At 47.3% G+C, this 21315-nt stretch overlaps 8 protein-coding genes across 8 annotated transcripts; 3 read left to right on the top strand and 5 right to left on the bottom strand.

Moving 5' to 3' along the window:
- Positions 1-304: 304 nt before the first annotated feature.
- Positions 305-1539, bottom strand: BGW36DRAFT_356499 (RlpA-like double-psi beta-barrel-protein domain-containing protein-containing protein; the record flags this gene model as incomplete). Its single annotated transcript, XM_046213778.1, has 3 exons — positions 305-712; positions 771-1470; positions 1517-1539. 3 exons carry the CDS (start codon positions 1537-1539, stop codon positions 305-307), a joined length of 1131 nt encoding a protein of 376 aa, XP_046075751.1.
- A 1442-nt stretch (positions 1540-2981) lies between these two features.
- BGW36DRAFT_289971 (aspartic proteinase complexed with Pepstatin) lies at positions 2982-4047 on the top strand (the record flags this gene model as incomplete). The annotated part of the gene is made up of 2 exons (XM_046210717.1): positions 2982-3133; positions 3198-4047. The coding sequence occupies 2 exons, from the start codon at positions 2982-2984 to the stop codon at positions 4045-4047; spliced, it is 1002 nt and encodes a 333-aa protein (XP_046075750.1).
- A 482-nt stretch (positions 4048-4529) lies between these two features.
- BGW36DRAFT_290759 (putative exocyst complex component Sec8) lies at positions 4530-8458 on the bottom strand (the record flags this gene model as incomplete). Its single annotated transcript, XM_046210781.1, has 9 exons — positions 4530-5495; positions 5547-5654; positions 5702-5844; positions 5894-6029; positions 6092-6535; positions 6592-6708; positions 6760-7730; positions 7788-7969; positions 8013-8458. 9 exons carry the CDS (start codon positions 8456-8458, stop codon positions 4530-4532), a joined length of 3513 nt encoding a protein of 1170 aa, XP_046075749.1.
- Positions 8459-8783: 325 nt separating this feature from the next.
- BGW36DRAFT_372702 (putative Xaa-Pro aminopeptidase P) lies at positions 8784-11675 on the bottom strand. The gene is made up of 10 exons (XM_046215510.1): positions 11389-11675; positions 11242-11301; positions 11011-11176; positions 10897-10958; positions 10621-10842; positions 10523-10568; positions 9634-10468; positions 9498-9582; positions 9401-9445; positions 8784-9346 (listed from the first exon to the last, which is right to left on the bottom strand). Exons 1-10 carry the CDS (start codon positions 11594-11596, stop codon positions 9102-9104), a joined length of 1974 nt encoding a protein of 657 aa, XP_046075748.1. The 5' UTR covers positions 11597-11675; the 3' UTR covers positions 8784-9101.
- A 717-nt stretch (positions 11676-12392) lies between these two features.
- On the top strand, positions 12393-15709 carry BGW36DRAFT_424648 (putative importin 13; the record flags this gene model as incomplete). The annotated part of the gene is made up of 5 exons (XM_046220002.1): positions 12393-12497; positions 12554-12741; positions 12800-13129; positions 13179-13317; positions 13376-15709. 5 exons carry the CDS (start codon positions 12393-12395, stop codon positions 15707-15709), a joined length of 3096 nt encoding a protein of 1031 aa, XP_046075747.1.
- A 208-nt stretch (positions 15710-15917) lies between these two features.
- On the bottom strand, positions 15918-17326 carry BGW36DRAFT_115570 (stationary phase-induced protein, SOR/SNZ family). The gene is made up of 3 exons (XM_046209256.1): positions 17065-17326; positions 16821-17003; positions 15918-16755 (listed from the first exon to the last, which is right to left on the bottom strand). The coding sequence occupies exons 1-3, from the start codon at positions 17182-17184 to the stop codon at positions 16126-16128; spliced, it is 933 nt and encodes a 310-aa protein (XP_046075746.1). The 5' UTR covers positions 17185-17326; the 3' UTR covers positions 15918-16125.
- A 620-nt stretch (positions 17327-17946) lies between these two features.
- On the top strand, positions 17947-18854 carry BGW36DRAFT_115583 (uncharacterized protein). Its single transcript, XM_046209257.1, has 2 exons — positions 17947-18495; positions 18555-18854. Exons 1-2 carry the CDS (start codon positions 18133-18135, stop codon positions 18717-18719), a joined length of 528 nt encoding a protein of 175 aa, XP_046075745.1. The 5' UTR covers positions 17947-18132; the 3' UTR covers positions 18720-18854.
- Positions 18855-18989: 135 nt separating this feature from the next.
- On the bottom strand, positions 18990-20666 carry BGW36DRAFT_289541 (putative origin recognition complex subunit 2; the record flags this gene model as incomplete). The annotated part of the gene is made up of 1 exon (XM_046210677.1): positions 18990-20666. One exon carries the CDS (start codon positions 20664-20666, stop codon positions 18990-18992), a length of 1677 nt encoding a protein of 558 aa, XP_046075744.1.
- Positions 20667-21315: the final 649 nt, after the last annotated feature.

The following is a 21315-nucleotide window of genomic DNA, read 5'->3' as shown; positions in this document are numbered from 1 at the left end:
TAGGGCTGATTCCGTACGAGCCGGCCAATCACATCGATTCAAGTATAGGGGTGGATTGTTGCTCAATAGATGGGATGTGGCAGTAAAACAGCGTCGCTTTGGTACAATCAGACAGATTTTACTAACAAAAAGTTCGAGTTGTTGCCTAGTAATATCAATCAATTCAATAGAATCTGAGTAAGAAACATAGGGTCTGAGAATTTTTAATTCCATCTTGTAAATTCATTAGCTGATCGATTCCATATACTCATAAGAGAAATAGAAGGAGAAAAATCAATACTTACATGAAACAGATAGGTATATCTTAAAAGTTAGAAGTTGCATTAACTGATTTGGAGATCAAATCCACGCTGGACACCGTAATCGACTTTCCATCCACGTCTGTGATACGGACATCGATAATAACACTACCAACACCGCCTGGCTTGGGGAAATAATTATCTTCCGTCCGAGTGAGAACTTGCCATGCCGAAGCCCCGGCAGCAGTGACTTCTACCTTGCTAAGCGGTATATTATGGTTACGGAATTGGATCGCGAACCAGCTTATATTTGATCCGTTGTCGATCACCACTTCCAATGGTATGCTAAGATCGCAGGGCACTACCTGCCATTGTACCGTTATATTCCCAGCGCTCGTCGGAGAAATTTGGCCAAATCCATTCTCGAACAAGTCCAGATTGTCTACCGGGCAAGTGGAGCACGAGTCAACAATCTAGATAAATTTTATCAGTACAGATCATAATGGATGGAGTAAGATGAACATAACTTACCATAGCCTTAACCTTGGATCCACTGTTTTTCTCAGTAACCTCGAGGCATGAGCCGCAATGAGAGGCATTAGCCCAACTCTGAGTCGAAAGTGCAGATCCAAAAATACCCGCCGGCAAGGTATAACCTATGAATGAGCAGTGACCATTATTAAGACCATCTTTGACATAATAAGTGGCGTACACATTTGGGAGACTTTTAGCTAGGTTTGAGTGGTGGGTGAGAAATCCGTCCGGGCCAATGGTAGGAGCAGGAAGCACAGTAGTAATACCAGACTTGGTCGTTGTTGTGGTATATTTCAGCTTGGGAGGATGGACTGAAGTAGTCCATGATGGAGTAACAGTTTCGGCATCAAATTCAATTAAAGGTTTTAATATAGGACTCTCAGAGATTGAATATGCAGGATTGAGTGGTAGAGCCGGCTTGGTCACGTAATGGGTAACTGTTTTCGTCCATGTGATTGTCGTAGTTTCCATCACACAACTGGAAGAGCCTGCAACGACATTGTCACGACGAAAAAATGTATTATTGTCTTGCTGGAAATCGTGACTTGAATGTTGATCAGTAGCTTGGACGAGAGCGCTACAAATCACTACCACTACCACCGATGCGAAAGCAGCCTTGAAATTTCCCATTATCTGGGAAGAGGTATATTTTAAGATGGCAGCAACAATACTGAGAGACGGATAACACTTTTGACTGCTGAATTGTCAATAGTAAGGATATTTTGATCAAAGAGATATCTTACTTTGAAAAGCGTCGAGAGTCCATTTATGTCTCTCAGAAATCTCAGACCGCCAGACTTTTTGCCAAAGAATATAAAAAGCAGCATTGATGCATGCTCAAACAAAGAGTTGTTTCAAGCAAAGCAGTGGCCAGTATGGTTTATATTCTGCTATTGGTGCAGTGGGGTGGCCTTCCTGAATTGGAAATACTGACAACAATGAAATGACCAGATATCCTACGGACCAGCTACTTCTAGGCCCCTTGGCCTTTGATGCGAGCAACGTGTCAATGGCTCAAAAAATTTGAAGCCTGCATGTGATGTTGTGGAGTCAATCCTTAAGGTAATTATTATCTATCTGACGTACATCCTCATACTTTCGAGTGTGCTGCCCCAGGCAATGAATAGTCACCTGAAAGAAAGGCAGCACGTTACTCATAAGACAATCTTGCATATGTATTCTCAAGTAACAGTTAGTCGATCAACTATTCAAACACTTACTTGGTTCTGCCAAAATATTGAGGTTTACATTTTATTCATGCTGCCTTGTCTGGGGCTTTGTTTTCCCATAAGGCTGGCTGAAATATGTAACACGCACTGCATTATAAAGTATGCTCGACTATGTGAGACGAATAATATCATCTAAGAATGTAGCATTAGTATTGACGCACAATCGTATCAACGAGTAATTACGTATTCTCGCTGTGCTGACTGTGGTGCAGTGTGAAGCTAGACGGCTTCGAGAAGGCCTGACAGCCTTAAGCCTAAAGAGTGGGGTCGACCAAATGATCATATATGATTCGCTAGCTCTTGCAGATTGCTACTGACACAGCGCTCTAATTGGCTGGACGGCTGTTACCACGTTCCATTTTAAGATCATTTTCACTGGGTCAGATGGAGGCTGGCATATCCAGGAACTTCGCATGGTCCAATCAGCGACTGATCCGGATTGCGAGCAGAGCCTCCAGTCAGCACAGTTACAGTTCATCCACTCGTATATCTGCTTTTGACTGGATAGATCTGGCCGGCCCATCGGCCATTGGCTCCCCTGAGACTTGTATCAGCCACAGTGGTATTGCATTCGATCATTCTGGGGTCCCATATACTACTCGTACGCCTTGCATACAGAGACCACAGCCGGGCATGACACGATCTAGTCTCTTTCCTCGTTAGAGCATGGCCCTCGAGGCTGGTGGCCTAACATGCTAAATTGAAGGGTATGTATAAAACAAACGAACTCCCATCCAAGCCCATGTCGTGTACCTGGTAGCCTCTTCTTGAACTATCATCCATCCTGTCCCTCTGGCCTCTCCTTACAATGGTTTCCTCTAAGACTGTCGTCTCTGTCCTAGCCCTATCAGCCGTTGCTGCTGCTGCGCCAACCAAGACCAGCGGCGGCAAGTTCACTGCCAATCAAGTTGCAGTACCTAGAAGGCATCATGTCAACGGTCCGGCTCATTATGCCCGTACTCTGGCCAAACACGGCGCTATGGTTCCCTCGCATATCGCTGCCGCCGCCGATTCGACCGTGTCTGGGTCTGCTACCAACACCCCCCAGCCCGCTGACTCCGAGTATATCGTTCCTGTGACCGTCGGCGCCAGCACTGTCAACCTCGATTTCGACACTGGCTCTGCCGACCTGTATGTTGGATCTAACCTGCCGACTACATATGTATATATTGATACTATACTGACCAAGAGACAGTTGGGTATACACGTCCAGCACCGCTGGCGGTGCCGGACACAACTACTACACCCCCAGTGACGGCGCCACTGTGATGAACGGCGAGACCTGGTCGATCGGTTACGGTGACGGTAGTTCTGCCAGCGGCAACGTGTACCAGGATACTGTCGTTGTCGGCGGCGTCACTGCGACTGCACAAGCTGTCGAAGCTGCACAAACCGTCAGCAGCTCATTTTCCTCTGACACTAGCAATGATGGTCTACTTGGTCTCTCATGGAGCAGCCTCAATACTGTCTCTCCCGACCAACAGAAGACGTTCTACGACAATGTTCAAAGCAGCCTTGCTGACCCCGTTTTTGCTGCAATCTTGAAGCATGATGCCCCGGGATCTTACGACTTTGGTTTTATTGACAGCTCAAAATACACTGGCAATATCACGTACACCCCCGCTGACAACAGCCAGGGTTACTGGGGTTTCACTGTTGACTCGTACACCGTTGGAACCACTGTCACCAGTACCGCTCTGTCCGGTATTGCGGATACCGGTACTTCTCTGCTTCTCCTCGATGATACGACCTGCGGAAACTACTATGCTCAGGTCAGCGGCGCCATCAACGACTCGTCACAGGGTGGATGGGTGTATGACTGCAGCACCTCTCTGCCCGATTTCTCCGTCAGCATCAATGGTTATACTGCTACTGTCCCAGGCTCGTATCTCACTTATGACCAGCAGTCAAGTGGTCAATGCTATGGTGGTATCCAGTCTTCTACTGCTATTGGCTTCAATATTTTTGGAGATGTCTTCCTTAAAAGTCAATATGTTGTCTTTGATGGTCCCAATGTACAGCTCGGCTTTGCCTCGCAAGCTTAATTTCTTGTTATCAATCGTATTTTAGAACCAGTTGAAAAAGTATATAGGAAAATTAGGTATTAAGTACATACTAAATAGATATTCAAATATTCACATTCTGCCTAATATCTTATTGCCGCATGCTTTATTACATCTATCGATAGTTAAAGATTTGATGGAATGTAGTTTGTGCACAAGTTACTGATACCAGCTAACAGAGAGCTAAGAGGAATTCTCTAAAACATAATTGCTCTTTAGAAATGGAGGTGATCGTCTTCTCCCATGCACATGAAGACGCATAGGACGTGATTCAATGTATGTGTTTGATATACATACATAGGGTTATCAATTGATCTGGGAGAGAGTTCCACGTGAGAATATAGCAACAAATTCATAATATCTATGCATCAAATACCAAAAATTTAAGGCTCCGCATGAAAATACCCTTAGCGCATGAATATCCATAGGGCATAGCCTAATATATACAGGTATCACTCACTAATCTATTTAGAATCCCACATCACCTCACTCAACCGCAGCATCGCGTCGCCGTTACTTCGTTTCGCCGCCATAAAGTCCTCCCGATTCTGCCCTGCTCGAGGACCACGCATAATTTCCGAAAAGCAGAGCTCAACAAGAACTCGTAGCTCCTCATACGTGAACGGTTCGCCGTTACCCGCAGCAAGAGCCTTGTCGCCCTGGGCTGCAAACAGCTCTTTCTCTTCCTTAGCGTAGTCGAGTGCTTTCTGAGGCCCTTCGATAAACCAATCAAGGAACTTGGCACTGCGCGGAAGTGCTACAACTTCTGACGGTTCTTGATCATCGGTGCTCTTCTTGTCGTTTGTCGAGGCATCGTCGATTATGACATTCTTGAGGTTTTGCTGCAGTACAAGCACATCAAGTTGTAGTCTAAGAGCCCCGTTATGGTTCATTACTCCAATGTATCGTGTACAAGAAACAAAGACTTGGTCGATAAACCTTGCCAGGCCGGAGGTGATGAATCGGCGCTCATTCGGCGCTAAGTATGAAGAAAGATTGGTGTCAAACGCAATAAGTTCGTTGTTAAACTCTAGAACTGGCTGAGAAGCAGCTGAAGGGGGATTAGGGAGAATTAAATGCCAACTGTTATTGTTGGAACCCGATGTCTCCGCCGATCCTAGTGGGTTTGAAGCCCCAGCCATTGTCTTCGTAAGGATGTGGATCGCATTGCATCTGATATCAATGTGCAATGTGAGCAGCGCAGTAGCAGCAAGACTTCGCAAGGATTGTAAGGTGTTGTCAAATATGATGACTGTCTCGTTATTCATAGGAAGGTACACAGGTTGGCTGACACTATCACGTCTCGGCTTCAATGAGCTAATCAGAGTCCACCGACGAGCATGTGTCATACGCTTTGACTCTCGCCGACTCGAGTCAACCGACGTTTTGGTGATAAATCTAAGTTTCGATAGGTGACTTGCAAGCCATTGCTGTTATATTGGTTAGTATCTGGTTTCGTACTTAAAACGGGATTAGCCCACCAAGCTATTGTGTAATAAAGTCAAGGCCACCACATTCTTTGGATCAGATATTAAATCATACTGATCCAATGGGGTCACATTTGTTTCTTGGATCAGTAATTCAGTTTCCTAATGCGCTATTAGCAAAGCCGTCGCAAATTATTCGAAATACATACCCTATCAATAAGTTGTTTCTTGTCTCCATGGCCATTTAAGAGTTTCTTGACTGTCTCATGGACTTCACCCACGTCCGCAAAGGACGCAGAAGCTTTCAATCGCATACCTCCCGTAAGCTGAGTTGATACCCGCGTAACCAGCGCTGGACCTTGTCAGCACATGTAATAGCATATATATATTGGAAAGCATACCTTTGTACCAACCACAGCATTTGTCGTAGTAAGTCACGATTTGGCTAAGTACCAATTGAGTGAACATCTGATCGTGTGGGATGCTGTCAAGCATTTTGCTAAATGCTTTGACTAACAGCATGAAGTTTATAGTTCCCTATACATTCAAGCCTTAGACAAAATACACCTCATACTAGAAGGTAACATCGGTAAAATTACCTTGAAAATTGGCTTGGGCGATACAGCAGCCCAATTGGGGTCTTCTGCAAAGGCATCCGCCGCAATAAAAGTCAACGCGCAAAGATCTGTAACAGCCTCATCCAGCTGAGGTTGAAAGACATTGACCAAGAAATCATCCAAGAAAGAGGTCAACGTGCTCATTACAATTTCTGATTCCTTCGGAACGATTTCTTTAAGCCGTTGGATGAAAGTCAGGGACGGAGGAAGCAATAAGCCCATGTTAAAGACACTTGGCTCGATTAGAAGCTTGTGACCAGTGCCTGAATTTCCTTGGTTCGACTGAGATGCGCCGTCTGCAGTGGATTTCTGCGAAGATTTTGTCACGAGGCCAGGAACTGAAGACCTTAATATCTCATCCAGTTCTTCTCGCTCTGTCTTCATATCGCTCGATTTTTGATCGACGTCTGACATTTTGAACATTTTCTAGATAATTTAACAATTGGGACTCGTAACTCTCGTAAACGCAAGTCGGAACGTACCTTTGTTCTGTCTCTTTGGTTCAGTGAAAAGTTGCGTTTCATTTCTGCCTGGCGAGGAGCTGTTCGGTAAGAGTCGTCGCCGTCTGTAGCCAGATAGTCGTGCAGAAGGGAGCGAATCTTCAGAATGGTTTAGTAAAGCATGATATTGATAAGCTTTTGAAACCTTACTTCGCTTTGATATAGTTTCCACAGCTCTTTAAACCCATCAGCCAAGCCACTCTTGTCTAAGCCTTCGCGCTCGACAATCCCGATTATCACGTCATGAACAACACGATGACCCTCCGCAATAGCTTCAAACTTGGCGTACAAATTCCACAGAAATTCGGTCAACACGTGTCCCCGCTCTTCATTAATTTCTGTTGGTAATCCAGTCTTGCTGTCCCTTAACAAAAGACCTCGTGCTAAATTTGGGTGACGAGTATCCACTTCAGCACTGGTCTTGTCCACTACAGCAAACAACTCCACGGGCAGTCTCTGCTCAATCCGGTCAACGGCAACTTCTAGGTTCCCCATTCTATTCAGAGCTTCGATGATGACTCGAATATAGTAGAAGGTATCGGCCTCCGGGTTGCGAGATGCATCTTCTACCATGGAATTAGATGTATCGAGATTTGCGAGGAAGCCGTGTACTGGTCTTTCCCAAGTCGCTGCTTTGCCGTTAATAGTACCGTCGCCTTCAGTCGCAGGGGTCTTCCAGCGATCCTGGCAGTAAGGAGACTTAAGGTATAAGTGATCATGGAGCTCTTCAATGAGAATGTCAGTAAGAGATGTTTCTTGATTTGAAAAATAAGAGCGCAAATCAGCAAGGGCGCCAATATTTTCAAAATCGGACCGACGCATTAAGCGTAGCCCTTCGTGAAGAATATTAACAGCCGCCAGGAATCGTTTGTCAGATATCCTCTGCTCCAGCTTTTCTGGGAGTAATTGGATCTCTTGAATGTGGTTGAACAATTGCAAAACATCATCGTAGTCCTGTGATGACGTTGCTAGTCCTTGTAGCTCTGGCTTCGTCGTGATCAGGCCAGATTTCGCCTCCTCGAGAGAATTTCGTAGCGCGCGGACACGGTTCTGCGAGCTATGAATACTGGATTGTATCTTATGATAGGTACCGATTGAACTGTTGAATCCCTGGTGATGTTCTTTTCAGACTATTAGTAAGAGCAAGAGGAATGTCTAAATCACTGCGGTAGACATACCGTTGACAATGCTCTTCAATGTTCGTTGAATCTGCTTTTGTGTCTGTAGAAACTCAGGCTCCCGGTCCGCTTTTCCAAGCGTGCTGTTGTCCATCAACTGTAGTGCTACTTGAACAGGTATACAGTCTTCCGTTTTCATGAAATCCCAGTTGCGCTGGACGTTCTGAAGAATATCTACGGTGCTCTCTCGTTAGATTAAGATATCTCTAACTGAAGTAGCATCACCCACCTTCAATTGATTGGGGCGCACGCGCCCCATTCACTCCATCCGAACGGCTTGTTGGCAAAGGCCTCAAATATTCACCATCGCCGCCTTCAGGCCGCCGTCTGCCGCCAGTATTCTCACGTGGCCGCGATCGCGAAGAGGAGGCAGTCTGGGGACGATCCCAATCCGGCCGACCACGCCCATATTCCCTGTCAGGATCTCGATCACGTCCGCGGGATCCAGGCGGCGATCGCCCTGCTGGAGGCTGCAGCGACTCGTCATTGTAAAAGCCACCGTAACCCCCAGGGCGACGGTCACGGTCTCTACCTCCCCCCCCTCCAGCACCACTCCCTGCTCCGTACCCATTCACACTTAGATTGCTCGCGCTGCCATATCCCCCATTGTCTAAGCGTCCAGAATCGGAAGGGTATCCGTATCCGTTGCCGTAAGGGTTGCGACCACTCATTCCAATATTCGGGGTCGCAGGATTGTGCGAACTTTACGTAGTCTTTTTCAAGTGAGCTGAAAAGCCGATGCGTAAACGAGGGATGACTGATCAGTTGACGGAAGGCGATCTTTCGCGACGAGCCCACTTAGGATCGAGTGTCGGGAGAAGTGCTCATGTTCTCAACGACAGGCTTCAGAAGGTCTGGCGGATTGGGATGGTTGGTTAGAATGGCGTTCTGGATGTGATGGAAAATGTTTGTTGGACTCGGTAGATTATTTGCCAGTTTGCGCAGAGTCCCTGGTTCGCTGTGCACATGCATCTGGGGTGTCTGGAGTGCTCGCTGCGTGCGAGACGTTTCATCAGCGACGGTAATCGCGGGACGGCTCCACACGAGCTTGGGGCTCCGCGAGCCTGCTATTGGTCATTCTACAGTTGTACACTCAACTACGATGGAATTTACGTTGTCATCGAGTATCCTGGGGATGTATTGTATAACCTAATATATGTAGGTTAAAACTAACTCCTTGGCAACTCCATAGTCTCGTCCTTTTTGGCAGGCAGAATCTATATACGAGGTATTTCTAGTAATGGGTTTATGCTAATTCTTAACCATCTTCGAGTTTTATGTGCGCTGGTATCCTCATATCTTACAGACCGACAACTATTTCAAAGGCTGGGTTTCTCTCTTCAGCCATTTCAACGTCAACTCATCTTCTTTGAAGAACCCATTGGTCTTCTCCCATACTTCACCATGGTAGTCGTTGACCCATTTGATTTCTGATTCAGTTAAGAGAGATGGGTCAATGAGGTTTTGTCCAAATGGAGTCATGGTAACATGTTCAAAGCCCAACCAAGGCTTGTCACCAAATTTATGTGGCGTCTCAACTTCACGAGCCATGATGATATCTAAATTGTGTCAGCATATAGCCAAACAAAGGGATGCATTAGAAACAAACTCACTTTCAATACGGATGCCAAACTTGCCATCTTCATAGTATCCAGGTTCTGTCAAACAAGTAAGCACAACTAATCAAACAGTCACGGGTTCCACTCTTACCATCAGAGAGCACATTGCCTGCAGACAATGAGACTTCAGAGTATTGAGGGCGGGTACCTATTCCAATAGGTCCCTCGTGAACATTCTGTTTATGAAATCAGCACTTTTCTAGTCACTCTGTAGTAAGAAAACCTACTAGATATGCACCCACACCGTGACCGGTGCCATGGAGATAGTCAAGGCCGTGACGCCACAGGTGCTGGCGTGCGAATGCGTCAAGGGCAAATCCACTTGTGCCCTTGGGGAAAATAGCAGTGTCCAAGGCGATGACGCCCTTAAGGACGAGCGTAAATGCTTTCTTTTCCATTTCGGTGGGTGTGCCAAAGTGGAAAGTGCGGGTGGTGTCTGTTGTACCATCAAGAAACTGCGCACCGGAGTCGCAAAGGTAGATAGCGTCGGGGTTGATGATTGAGCAGTATCCTTTCTCCGGCTTATAGTGGATAACAGCCGCATTTGGTCCAGTAGAGGAGATCGTATCGAAGGAAAGCCCGACAAATTTCTCATGTTTTGAGCGAATTTGCTCTAATTTATCTGCACCATCTACTTCGTCTAGGGTAGACTTCTTGTTGATCAATTCGTTTTCCAGCCATGCGAAGTACTCAGTCAATGCTGCTCCATCACGAACATGACAATCTCTCATGCCCTTCAACTCAACCTCGTTTTTGATGGCCTTGGCGTCGGAGACAGGACTGCGGGTCTCTTCCGCCTTGCTCTCGCCACCTAAGCTGAGGCTCAGTGCCCACGAAGCCTTGTTAGAGAGGAGGTATTTGGTCGAGACACCGCTATCGCTTGTCGAGGCTTTAGAAGCGAGCGCCTTGGCGTCGGCAAATATGGAGTCGTAAGGCTTGATGGTTACATCTGAACCAAGGTGCGCTTTCACCTCCGGTGTTAGTTTCTCAGCGTCGACGTAGAGCTCTGCTGTATCGGGTGTGATAACCGCATATGAGAAGAATACAGGGTTGTATGGGATGCTTGGAGTGGTGTTAGCTTGAGAGGCATGCCATAAACGGGTTGGGGGCACATACTCGTTTCCTCGTAGATTAAAGAGCCACGCAATCTCATCAAGAACAGCTATAGTTTGACATTAATTAGCGAGGAAAACAAGACAACTGGGCCCACTTACAGATAACGAATGCGGCGTGCTTCTTTGACTGTAACTCCTTTCTGATATCTGCGATCTTTTCTTGGGCGGACTTGCCAGCGTATTTTTCGGGATGCACCTTGACCTTCTCGCTTGGTCGTGGAGGACGTTCCTCTCCCCAGACCTGGTCTACCAAGTTCTGCTCAATGCCCACCAGCTTCGCACCATTTTTCGCCAGCGAGTCAGAAAGCTTCCGTGCACTTGCTAAAGTCACTGTTAGTCAGATATCCAATCGCCACTGACCATGTTCTCTCTCACCAGCAGTGATGACTGTCGGGTCAACGCCCACCACTTTTCCACCGTCTGCTTGCTCCGCAGTCCTGTCACCGGATCAGAAACAGGCCATTCAGGTCATGCACGAATGCCAATTACCATTCTTGCCATGTTGGGACGCCCTCAAGGCCACTCTTCAGGAGGGTCCAGTTGTTATCCAGCTGCTTGGCAGCTTGGTTGAAATAGCGACCGTCGGTGGAAAGGGCGGCGGCGGCAGTCGAGATAACAGCGGTTCCTGCAGAGCCTGTGAAACCCGAGATAAAGGCTGGGTGGAAACAAATGTAAGCGTGAGCTAATGAAGTCGCATGATAGGTTTGTGGCGTTAATTACCTCTGCGCGCATCGCAATGGGCGATATATTCAGACTGGTGGCTGTCTTCAGAGGGTACAACTAGATTCCAAGCTTTTGTTCAGCTGCGGGAGGGACAAGCAGAAAAGACATGAAGCTCGAGGGGAGAGGGAAAAAAAGACGGCATACTGTAGACGTCCAGTTTATGTTGTTTCATCAGCTCTCTCAGCCTCGCAAGGCGACTCGATGTTTCGATTGTTCCCATGTCGGCGGCGTGGCGGATGAAAGAATACGAAAAGAGCCTTCGTGAAGCAGCGGGTTCGGCGCGTGGGAAAAAGCGCAGGGATGGGATGAAGGCCGCAGACTGCAAGCGAGAAGGGACGCGGCAGAAGAGCATGAGGGAGAAGGCGAAGGGCAGGCGGGGGAGTAGGAATCACTGGAGGCAAGATGGTGGGGGTGGATGGTCTCGTGCTTGCAGGCGCGTTGTTCCTAATGCCACCCACTACTCCTGCTAACTACTAGTTACTACGAGGGTTAGGTAGCCAACTCGATAAGATAAGGCCGCACTTTGCGTTCTTCTTGGTTTTGATTTAGTTTATCTATTTAGATGGCACAGCAGAGTAGAGACTGCCACGAAGGTCGGCAACATCGTATTACTGTAGCCTGTCGGTGTTTTATCCCGAATCCTCAATTGATCTCAGCAAACGGCTATCGTCGGATGAGATACGTGCTAGCTACTACTGGTAGGATCCGCCTCACCTTTGTTGTTTGACAAACTAGTTAGCATTTAATATCGATGGAGCCGCAGAATAATAACAATGACAGGCATAGTGTATTGAATTTACGAAGATTAATAGTGTACAGTGTACCGTATTTGATTTGCTATATTAGCGTTATTCTCTGTTGAGGGTAAAAGAAAAAAAAGCTGGCTATGCCCCATGTTATCAATTGATGGACTGATTGACTAGTGTCTTTGTTGGTGCCAGCTCTAATAAACCCAACCTCTCAATTGACCGCATCTTCAATTCCATTCCTCGAATAAAAGATAATCATCACTGCAAGACACTGCGAGCAGCAGAATAAGAGTCGCCCTCACCTTGCCTATTCCCGTTAGCGCCATCAGCCGGGCTGTTGTTTCCAGTTTCACAAGGGCGATCACAGAACAAATTATCTTCCCGAACTATACAATAATCATGGATGCCGCGGGGCAGGCCACGGCCCTAGGCTCTGCACAGGATCCTCAGGCACTCCTGGAACATGCCAAAACAGTTAGTGCTCTTCTTGGTCGCGCAAATATTGTGCCTTGCTTTGCTTTGCCTTGCCTGCCGTGTTAGATGGCCTGACTCGCGTCTAGTTGGTTTCGCAACTATACAATCCGTCAGGAACGACACCAGAACAACTGAAATTCATTCAAGAAAGACTCCAAGAAATCCAACGCCTACCACAAGGATGGCAGGTAGCGGAAGGGCTCTTGGATCACCCAGATTCCAACACAAGATTCTTTGGTGCCTTGACATTTATTGTGAAAATAAACCAGAGCTGGTACGCGCTACCGAAATGGAGAACACCTTGTGCCTGATATTAAACCTCGTCTCAACAGGTCTGACCTACCCGACGGTACGCCACAGCAACTCAAAAACCATCTCATCACTGGTTTCGTTGCCCTCGTGGATGCTCGAGAGAAGTATCATGTTATTCGGAAGCTCGCCGCTGCCCTTGTAGCCCTCTTCTTCAAAGATGCGTCCTGGGCGCATCCGCTCAGGGATCTGGGAGTGGCTTTCAAAACGCGGGCAGTGAATGATTCTTCCAATGTCGATTTTGAAAATACGACCTTGCCTTCATTGAACGAAGCTCAGATTACCGGTTTGCTCTGCTTCTCCACAGCTATAGCGGAGGAAGCCACCAAAGCCAGTAGCCTCGTGCGAGAAAGGTTGGTTATTGTTCTTGATATAACTGATTGCCTTTGCTAACAAACCTAGTGGCGATCATCCTGTGGCAGAGAGTATACAAGATGCTTTCTGTCTGTTTGACTATGTCTTGAAAGTGTTGCTTCAACAGATATCTGCTGGGAACGCCACTGACACAGAGGCAGGTCATGAAGCGCTCCGGTCCTGGCATGTAAGTCAATGCATTTAATTTTCCTCGCTTGTATATCGAGTCTAACATGACAATCTAGGCTTGGCTAGATGTTCGAGCCTCCATCCATTTCCGGACTCCACTTGATCAACGGCACTTGAGTAGTCCTACTAACCGTCTTGTTCAATGCATAGGTATCGCAGAGCTGTCGGAGACCGCAACAGAGATTATTGCTGAGATGCTCAGAAGTGAAAGCAGTCTTCTAACAGATGCCCACCGTCAATATATTCTGGAATATATGAGCGGCAAATCTGCAGCTGAGCTAGTGCAAAGACTAAATGAAGGAGATTATGACAATGAGGCCATGGCTTTTTGGGATCTTCTAGATGCATACACCTCTACTCAGCAGGTAAAACTCGTTAGCGGGACTCTGGGCCCTAGCCATGCCGTGATCCTTTCGTATTTTGATAGGCTCTTTCATGGGCCCGGGTATCCTGGGGTGGATGACAAAATTTCGCCCCTCCTTTTGGACTGGTGGACTGCAACTGCTGATGATTTGCAATATGGTGTAGACAATGGCCTTCAGGAGGCTCGTCTATGCCTTGCCAACTCAGTCCTCAATGTATACAACCGACTAAGATGGCCCATGCCCGGTGAATCCGCACATTGGGACGCAGATGAACGCAGCGAGTTTCACTCCTTCAGACGAGAAACGCAAGATTTTCTTCTGTCTGCATTTCCCACCCTGGGAATTGAGCTAATAGATCTATTTCGACAAAAAGCTGTTGCCGCTCTCAGCACAAGTGACTGGACTGAGCTCGAGACCGCCTGCTTCTGTCTCGCGCAGCTTTCTGAAGCCATTGATGGGGATAATGAGGCGGTCGCACATTTGGACGCCATATTCAATTCCGAGAGGTTTACTGTCCTGTGTATGAATAGCGAACAACTACCTAATAAGCCGCGACAAACTTTGGTGGATATTCTTGGCAAATATCAAATGTTCTTCGAGCAGAAGCCAAACCTCCTTCCTCCGGTTCTCACATTCCTTTTTTCATCATTGAATATCAGTTCGTGCACCAACAGCGCATCTCGATCAATTGGATCTCTCAGCAAATCATGTCGTCATAAACTGGTTGCGGAGCTTCCAGTCTTCCTACGGATATTCAGCGAATTTCAACTAAGCACGATTGCCACTGCTCAAAGCTTGGAACGCGTCGTTGAAGGTATCGCGGCTATCGTCCAGGCTCTGCCATCTGAAGAGACGAAAGTCCCTTACATAGATGAATTGCTTAGGCCTTTTTTTGTTCAATCTGCATCTGCGCGTGATGATGCACAAAGAGGAGATGTTGAATCAGCACATACCCGTGGCCATCTGGCCCTTCGATGTATTGCTGGCATAGGACGGGGGCTACGAAGTGACCAGGACAGCGTCATTGACCTCGAAAGTGAGGAGACAGCATCCTACGACAACACGTTTTGGACAGGGCATGGCATACAGGAAAAACTATGCCAATGCTTACTAGTATACCTCAACGAATTCCCGTTAGATCACGTCATCGTCGAAGACGTGTGTGAAGTGCTCAAAGCTGGATTTACGGAATCAATAGGTCCGTTTGTGTTGAAACCTGCCAACATAGCACTTTTCCTAACGGGTATTCCACTGGGAACTGCGGGAGCTGCCGATGTTATGATGAGCACAGCATCATCTTTCCTAGCCTCATACCAGAAAACCCCAGCAAAGGTCCAAGAAGAAGCCGCTCTCCTATTCATACATGTTTATTGGGCCTTCTCGGTCATGATACACCATCCAGAAAACAATGACCCCGAAGTATCCAACAGCGGTATCGCATTTCTAACTAGATCATTACCAAAATATCACGAAATTCTCTTTGCATTAACGTCCACACCACCTCCGCCCGCATCACATATCGCCACTCTCCTCGATACCCAAACCTATACCCCCATTCTCCAAACAATTCTCAACTTCGTCACAACCGCTCTAGGCGGTAAAGAGCCTTTGCCACTACGGTCCGCCGCGCAGTTCTGGGTCGGTGTTCTCAACCTGTCCAATAGCACCAACACCCACACAAACGCCTCTCGCGCCATTCACGAGTATCTGCCTAATCTCTGTCATGTACTAGTCACCCAAGTGAGCGGCGTGTGCGCGCGGTCAGATATCAACCATCTATGCGAAGTGTTGAAAAAGATTGTCTTCAAATTCCAGGGCGAGGCCCGGCCTCACCTCTCAGCATCCCTAGCATCAATCCCAGGGCCAAATGATCAATCTGCTTCTAACGGCATCGCATTGTCGTTGTCCAAGGAGAAGGAGAGGTTTCTAGCCATGCTGATAGGAGCAAGAGGTGGGTCGGCCACGCAGGAAGTTGTTCGTTCGTATTGGGTGAGTTGTCGCGGTGCAGGGTTCGCTTATACTTGAGAGCGCAGATCGAGGGAGTTGGGTTGATTCATAAATTTGGTTATTGCATCTAGCGAGTGGTGGGCCGTTTTTTTTCCTTTTGCTTTTTAATATTTCTCATTATTGTTCATTTATACTGGCACTATGTGGCATTCGTATGAAATATAGAAAATCAAGACTCGGCTGTTGGTTTGAATGTACATGAGTATAATGGAAAGTCATTCAATTCGTAAAAAATGCACTAACTGCACATGTCTACGCTACTGACCAAATTGCAATGTGTTGAACGTGAACTGCATCCGTGAAAATAGGGCAACTAACCATTTTTTGCCCATTTTTGCCACCTTTTAAACGCCAGAATAGATAAAAGACGAGACAAAGAGTTTAGCATTTCCAGATGTAAAGGATTGCTTGAGAGTGTACAAGAAACGGTAGAATTACCATCCCCGTTTGGCCAGCTTGTCCCGGTCATCCATCTGCGATACGTTGATGCCAACCATGGCTTCACCAAGACCCTGGCTGACTTCAGCAAGGACCTTGGCGTCCTTGTAGTGCGTGACAGCTTGCACAATGGCCTTGGCACGCTTCTGCGCATCTCCCGACTTGAAAATACCAGATCCGACAAAGACGCCATCACAGCCAAGCTGCATCATCAGAGCAGCATCAGCTGGCGTAGCGACGCCACCAGCAGCAAAATTGACGACTGGCAGACGACCCTTCTCGGCAGTTTCGCGGAGCAGTTCGTATGGAACCTCAAGCTCACGAGCATAAGCGCGAAGCTCGATCTCCGGGTCGGATGATCCGAGCAGAATCCCGCGAGCTCGTGAGATCTGGTCATTGACTGTGCGCATGTGCTTGACTGCCTCGACAACGTCACCGGTTCCGGCCTCGCCCTTTGTACGGATCATAGCTGCGCCTTCGGAGATGCGGCGTAGAGCTTCACCTAGGTCGCGGCAGCCGCAGACAAAAGGGACCTTGAAATTGTGCTTCTTCACATGGTATTTATCGTCGGCGGGAGTCAGGACTTCAGACTCGTCGATATAGTCGACACCGATTGACTCGAGGATCTAGGATAACGGGCGGTTAGAGACGGATAGAGGCTTGTGATACAGGAAGTAGGTGGCGAATTTACCTGGCACTCAACAAAGTGTCCAATACGGGCCTTGGCCATCACAGGAATTGTGACAGAAGCCATAATATCCTTGATCATAGTTGGATCAGACATACGGGCAACGCCGCCTTGAACTCGAATGTCAGCAGGAACTCGTTCAAGGGCCATGACGGCGGCAGCGCCTGCCTCTTCAGCAATACGGGCCTAGATATATGACAGCGGCTTAGTGTCTGTCATGTCGAGATTTCAGATGAGTGTAAATTACCTGCTCGGCATTGACAACGTCCATGATCACACCGCCCTTCAACATTTGTGCCAGCCCAGCCTTCACAGTAAAGTCGGCCACACCATTGGCGGCGCCATTGATCTGTTGCTCTGATGCCATTGCGACAACTGTGAAAGAGAAGCGGGGTCGATGGAACGGGAGATTTGAATATTCTTTTTTGCAGACGAAGATTAAAAGGAGAGACAGAGCGAATTTTGAGTGAAGTTCGCAGACAAACGACTCAATAAAAGAATGCGTGAGTCACCCGGCACCCACATTGCGAAACATTTATGAACGGACTGTCGTGAGCTTATTTCGTTTTGGGCGACCACAAGGTTCTCCGACCGACTCGCAAGCTCATTCGTCAAAAGCACCCATGCCATCGATTGCGGTTCCCCTCGGTCAATGATAATAACGATAGCTCAGAGACTGACCCCGCGGTGGAACAACGATAACTTTTTTTCCTCCATTGGCCGGAACAATGGCCTGGTCTCCGAGGAAAACCGTCTAAATGGGACTTCGGGCCAGTCAGCGACCATGGGTCTCCGAGCACCGGCCCCAGTCCGCCGATACAGGCGTGCTATGTTTCTATGGACAATAGAGATTATCGTTGTAATAATAATATCAGGAGGTGTTTTGTAGCACCAGCCCCGTCTACAGGCCAGCCTGCGCAGCCTAAAAGAGGCTAGTGCACGCCCTGCAGTAGCACTTCCCCAACTAGGCTTAGCCAGTCTTTGTCATCGCGGAGGGATGCGATTCGTCAGATGAAAAAGAACTAACCTGTTATAGAATAGCCCCTTGCTAACGTTTGTTGCCTTATTCATAAGGCAGAATAACCCTTTCGCATAGTGACGTCACCTGATTGGTTTACTCTTGACCTCCAAACAAATAACAAGGGGAATGAATGATATGAATACCCACTTGCAATCATCCATTCAGAATCATATCCTTTAATCTGAGAACAAGGAACCTCAGGAGAAAGACCAACAATTCCTCTCAAACATCACCGTTTCAAGACGTATAGTTCAATCAGTAGCGGCTTCAACTCTTACAGAATAGCTACCGGACATGGCAACGCTCTTGCTATCCTATCGCCCATTGTCTTATGCTGCAGCGTTTGGCACAGGAATAGGTCTCTCACTGCTGCATCCTGCCTCCCCATTCCGCTCCGCGCCGCTCCAATGCCAGTACACATCACCATATTACAACCCCCATGCGCCCCAGGAATCGGGGTGGTCTCTGAACAACAGCCCAGCCATTGAAAAGCAAGGACGAACTTCAACAACAACCAGAGGCCATGGCCTACTTAATGCACGGTCAATACGACAAATCAGCTTTGGAAGCGTCTTAGGCTTGGCCACCGGACTGGGATTGAGGGTGTTTTCAAAAGCATTAGTGTTCGTCTTAGGCGTAGGAATTGTGCTTGCTGAGGTATTTCCCTTTTTGCAATGTCACTGCTATGGCATGGCTAATGACTCTAAATCTCTTAGTGGGCCGCATCAAAAGGTTACAACATAATCCCCTTCAAGACAGTGCAGAAATATGCTAGGAAAATCAACCTGCAGCAAGCTACCAGGGAGAATATACCATTCAAAGTCAGCTTCGGCACAACAATGGCCATGGCAGCTTTTGCCAATTTTTCGGATTACAGTTGAGTGATTTAGACCATCAAATACCAGATGACGAGGTGTCTGCCGCTTATATCACATTGCTGTTATTTAGTAGTATACTATAAATATAAAAGTCTATTTTTGTGGGGTATCTTGATTTGGTAGTTGAAGACTTATGTTCTCGTCTGCTAGTACCCTATGCATCTTTGGCATCTTACCTGACATATGCACTCAATATAATGCCCCCTAACGTGCGATTACTCTTTATGGCTATCTATATACATATTTTCAACAACATCACGATATGAAACCCTTTCAACTCAACACCAACTCCTCCAAGACTCCTTCCATATCCTCTCGCGACAAGGGAACGCCAAGCGTCTCTGCCCCCGTTGCATCCATGCGTGATGTAACCATCTGGTGATCATGGAATTCCTTAAGCAAGGTACGGAACATCATCTCGGACGAGGCAATGAACTCTTCCGAAGCTTTTTGATATAGAGCCCTGAACTCGATACCTGTTTCTTCGTTTCGGTTTCCTTTTCGGTGAGCTTCGCCATCATCATTTTCTTCTCCATCACTAGCCCCGTTACCCTCACCAACTTCGAGGGTTAGAAGCTCGGTCAAAAGTAACCGATAGAGATTTCGAGCGTTTTCAGGCAAACTCTTCAGCACGAAGGTCACCCCTTCTCTACCACCGGCACGGCGGCCTTTTCGGCCTAGGAGACTGTGCATTTCATCGACGACGTTAATCTCCGCATGGTACGGTGAGAAGGTAGTGCAGTCATGAAATATAAATTTAAATTGGTCTCGCAGACTAACGTCCCACATGGTTGAGAAATTCGGCGTATCAATTGTTGCCAGAATGTTGATGTTAGGAATAGCAGCCAGGCGAGCAAGATGCGCTTGGTGTACAACGCGCCGAAGAGGAGGTGCGTCGATTGAGTTAATTAATACTGTAACTGGTGTTTCACACGACTGCAATGCTGAATGAAGGAACTCGAGGACTTCTGTTGGCGTCGTACCAAGTTTTGGTGGTACGTCGTTGCCACATACTGAGGCAACTATTGTGTTGAGAATGGCACGCACTGATATGTTTGGTGTATAGCCATTAACTATGATGATTGATTGTGATGTGGATCGTTTATACAACCAGTCTGCGAATTGTAGCACCAATCGTCGTTTTGAGCCATATCCATAGAGGCATATGTTGAAGTCCTCACGAAGTTCAAAATTCCATTGGGGAAAGGACCTTTGATGTATGTCAAGCAGTAACGCCTTTTCTTCCGTGAAGGGATCCTGGTATCGACCAAGCAGCTCGAAATATTCCTCGTGCGTCAATAATGACATCTTATTCAATGTGTTGTTGGATGTGTTCGGTGGTCCCGTTCGGTTTTGAAAAAAGTACCTTTCATGTGGTGGTATCTCTCCTTCAGGGGTTGGCGATCTTTTGTTCTTCGCACCCTTGGGCCGACCAGCTCGACGTTTCGGCGGTTGTTCTGTCGTTGCTTCGGTCTCTCCATCTTTCTCTATCGTCTCCAGCACACCATTGTGATTCTTGGCCCCATTCGTAGTTGCATTACAATCTCCCAAGATCTCCTCTGCTAGTCTATCGGCACCGTCCCATATATCATCATCATCCTGCTCCAGAAGTAACTTAGCACTTTTTCTCTTGGCCGATCGATCAGCATTCTTCGTTCTCGAGGGTGTTGCTGCGCCATTCCTTTTTGGCGTTGCAAACAACGATTTTGCTTTAGACTTGAGTGTAGGTGTCTTCAATCCCGACGGATTGAGAACATCGTTCGTCGGCGCAGTTTTCCTAGGGGTTACTCGAGCGCGTTTCGAAGGCGTGGCATGGCCAGTCACGGCCGCATGTCCATTTGCATTCTCTTGTAGGTATTGAGGCCCAGGCTCTGTCTTTTGTCGCTTCGGAGTGGATGCTCTTGGCCAGTCATCATCATTGTTTGTGGAATCTGCTGCTTTGCGCTTCATACTTCAGTGAGATAATGGTCACAAATTTGTAGGGGAATAAGCATTCGTCGATCACGCTTCACGACACGTCGCGTACCATAGCTAGAAATAAAAATTCACCCAGAAAACCTATTTTCCGAGCATGTAGCCAGTTGCACGAAAGAAGGGCTGACGCAAGCTGCAAGGGAGGAATGATGACTTTAGCCGCTCCTGTCAACAAAATGGGTTGAGCAGCTTACCCTTTTCGGCCTAGGCCGCCGCATTTCCAGGTACGTGCGATATCGCAGCACTGCTATCACTGACTTCCACCGACTGGACGAGAAAAAACACGCAGAGAGCTTTTTTTGAGCTTTTTTCGTCTCGTAAATTGTCACTGAGTGAGTGGGAGGCCAGGACGGCCTATTCTCCAAGAACAGCCCTTGGTCAAACACCCATTCACGGGAATATCAAGAAACCCATTCCATTGTTTGAACCGTGATAGCGGACATAACGGACATCGCCTCATACTCATAGAGTGCAATCTCTGAGCACTCTCCTCTCCTGTGTTCAATTGACTCGATTGAAAAGACATCTTCAGTGTTTTTGTTCTTACAGTGTTAAGTTGCTGGGATTAGTTACTCACTGATTGGTGACTCATTGATCTGTTACCGCGCATCTGATATTTTATAAT

The sequence above is a fragment of the Talaromyces proteolyticus genome (genome assembly GCF_021365285.1).
Source record: "Talaromyces proteolyticus strain PMI_201 chromosome Unknown BGW36scaffold_3, whole genome shotgun sequence".
Lineage (NCBI taxonomy): Eukaryota > Fungi > Ascomycota > Eurotiomycetes > Eurotiales > Trichocomaceae > Talaromyces > Talaromyces proteolyticus.
Note: the sequence above shows the minus strand (reverse complement) of the source record. Positions and strands in the feature narration are given on the sequence as shown.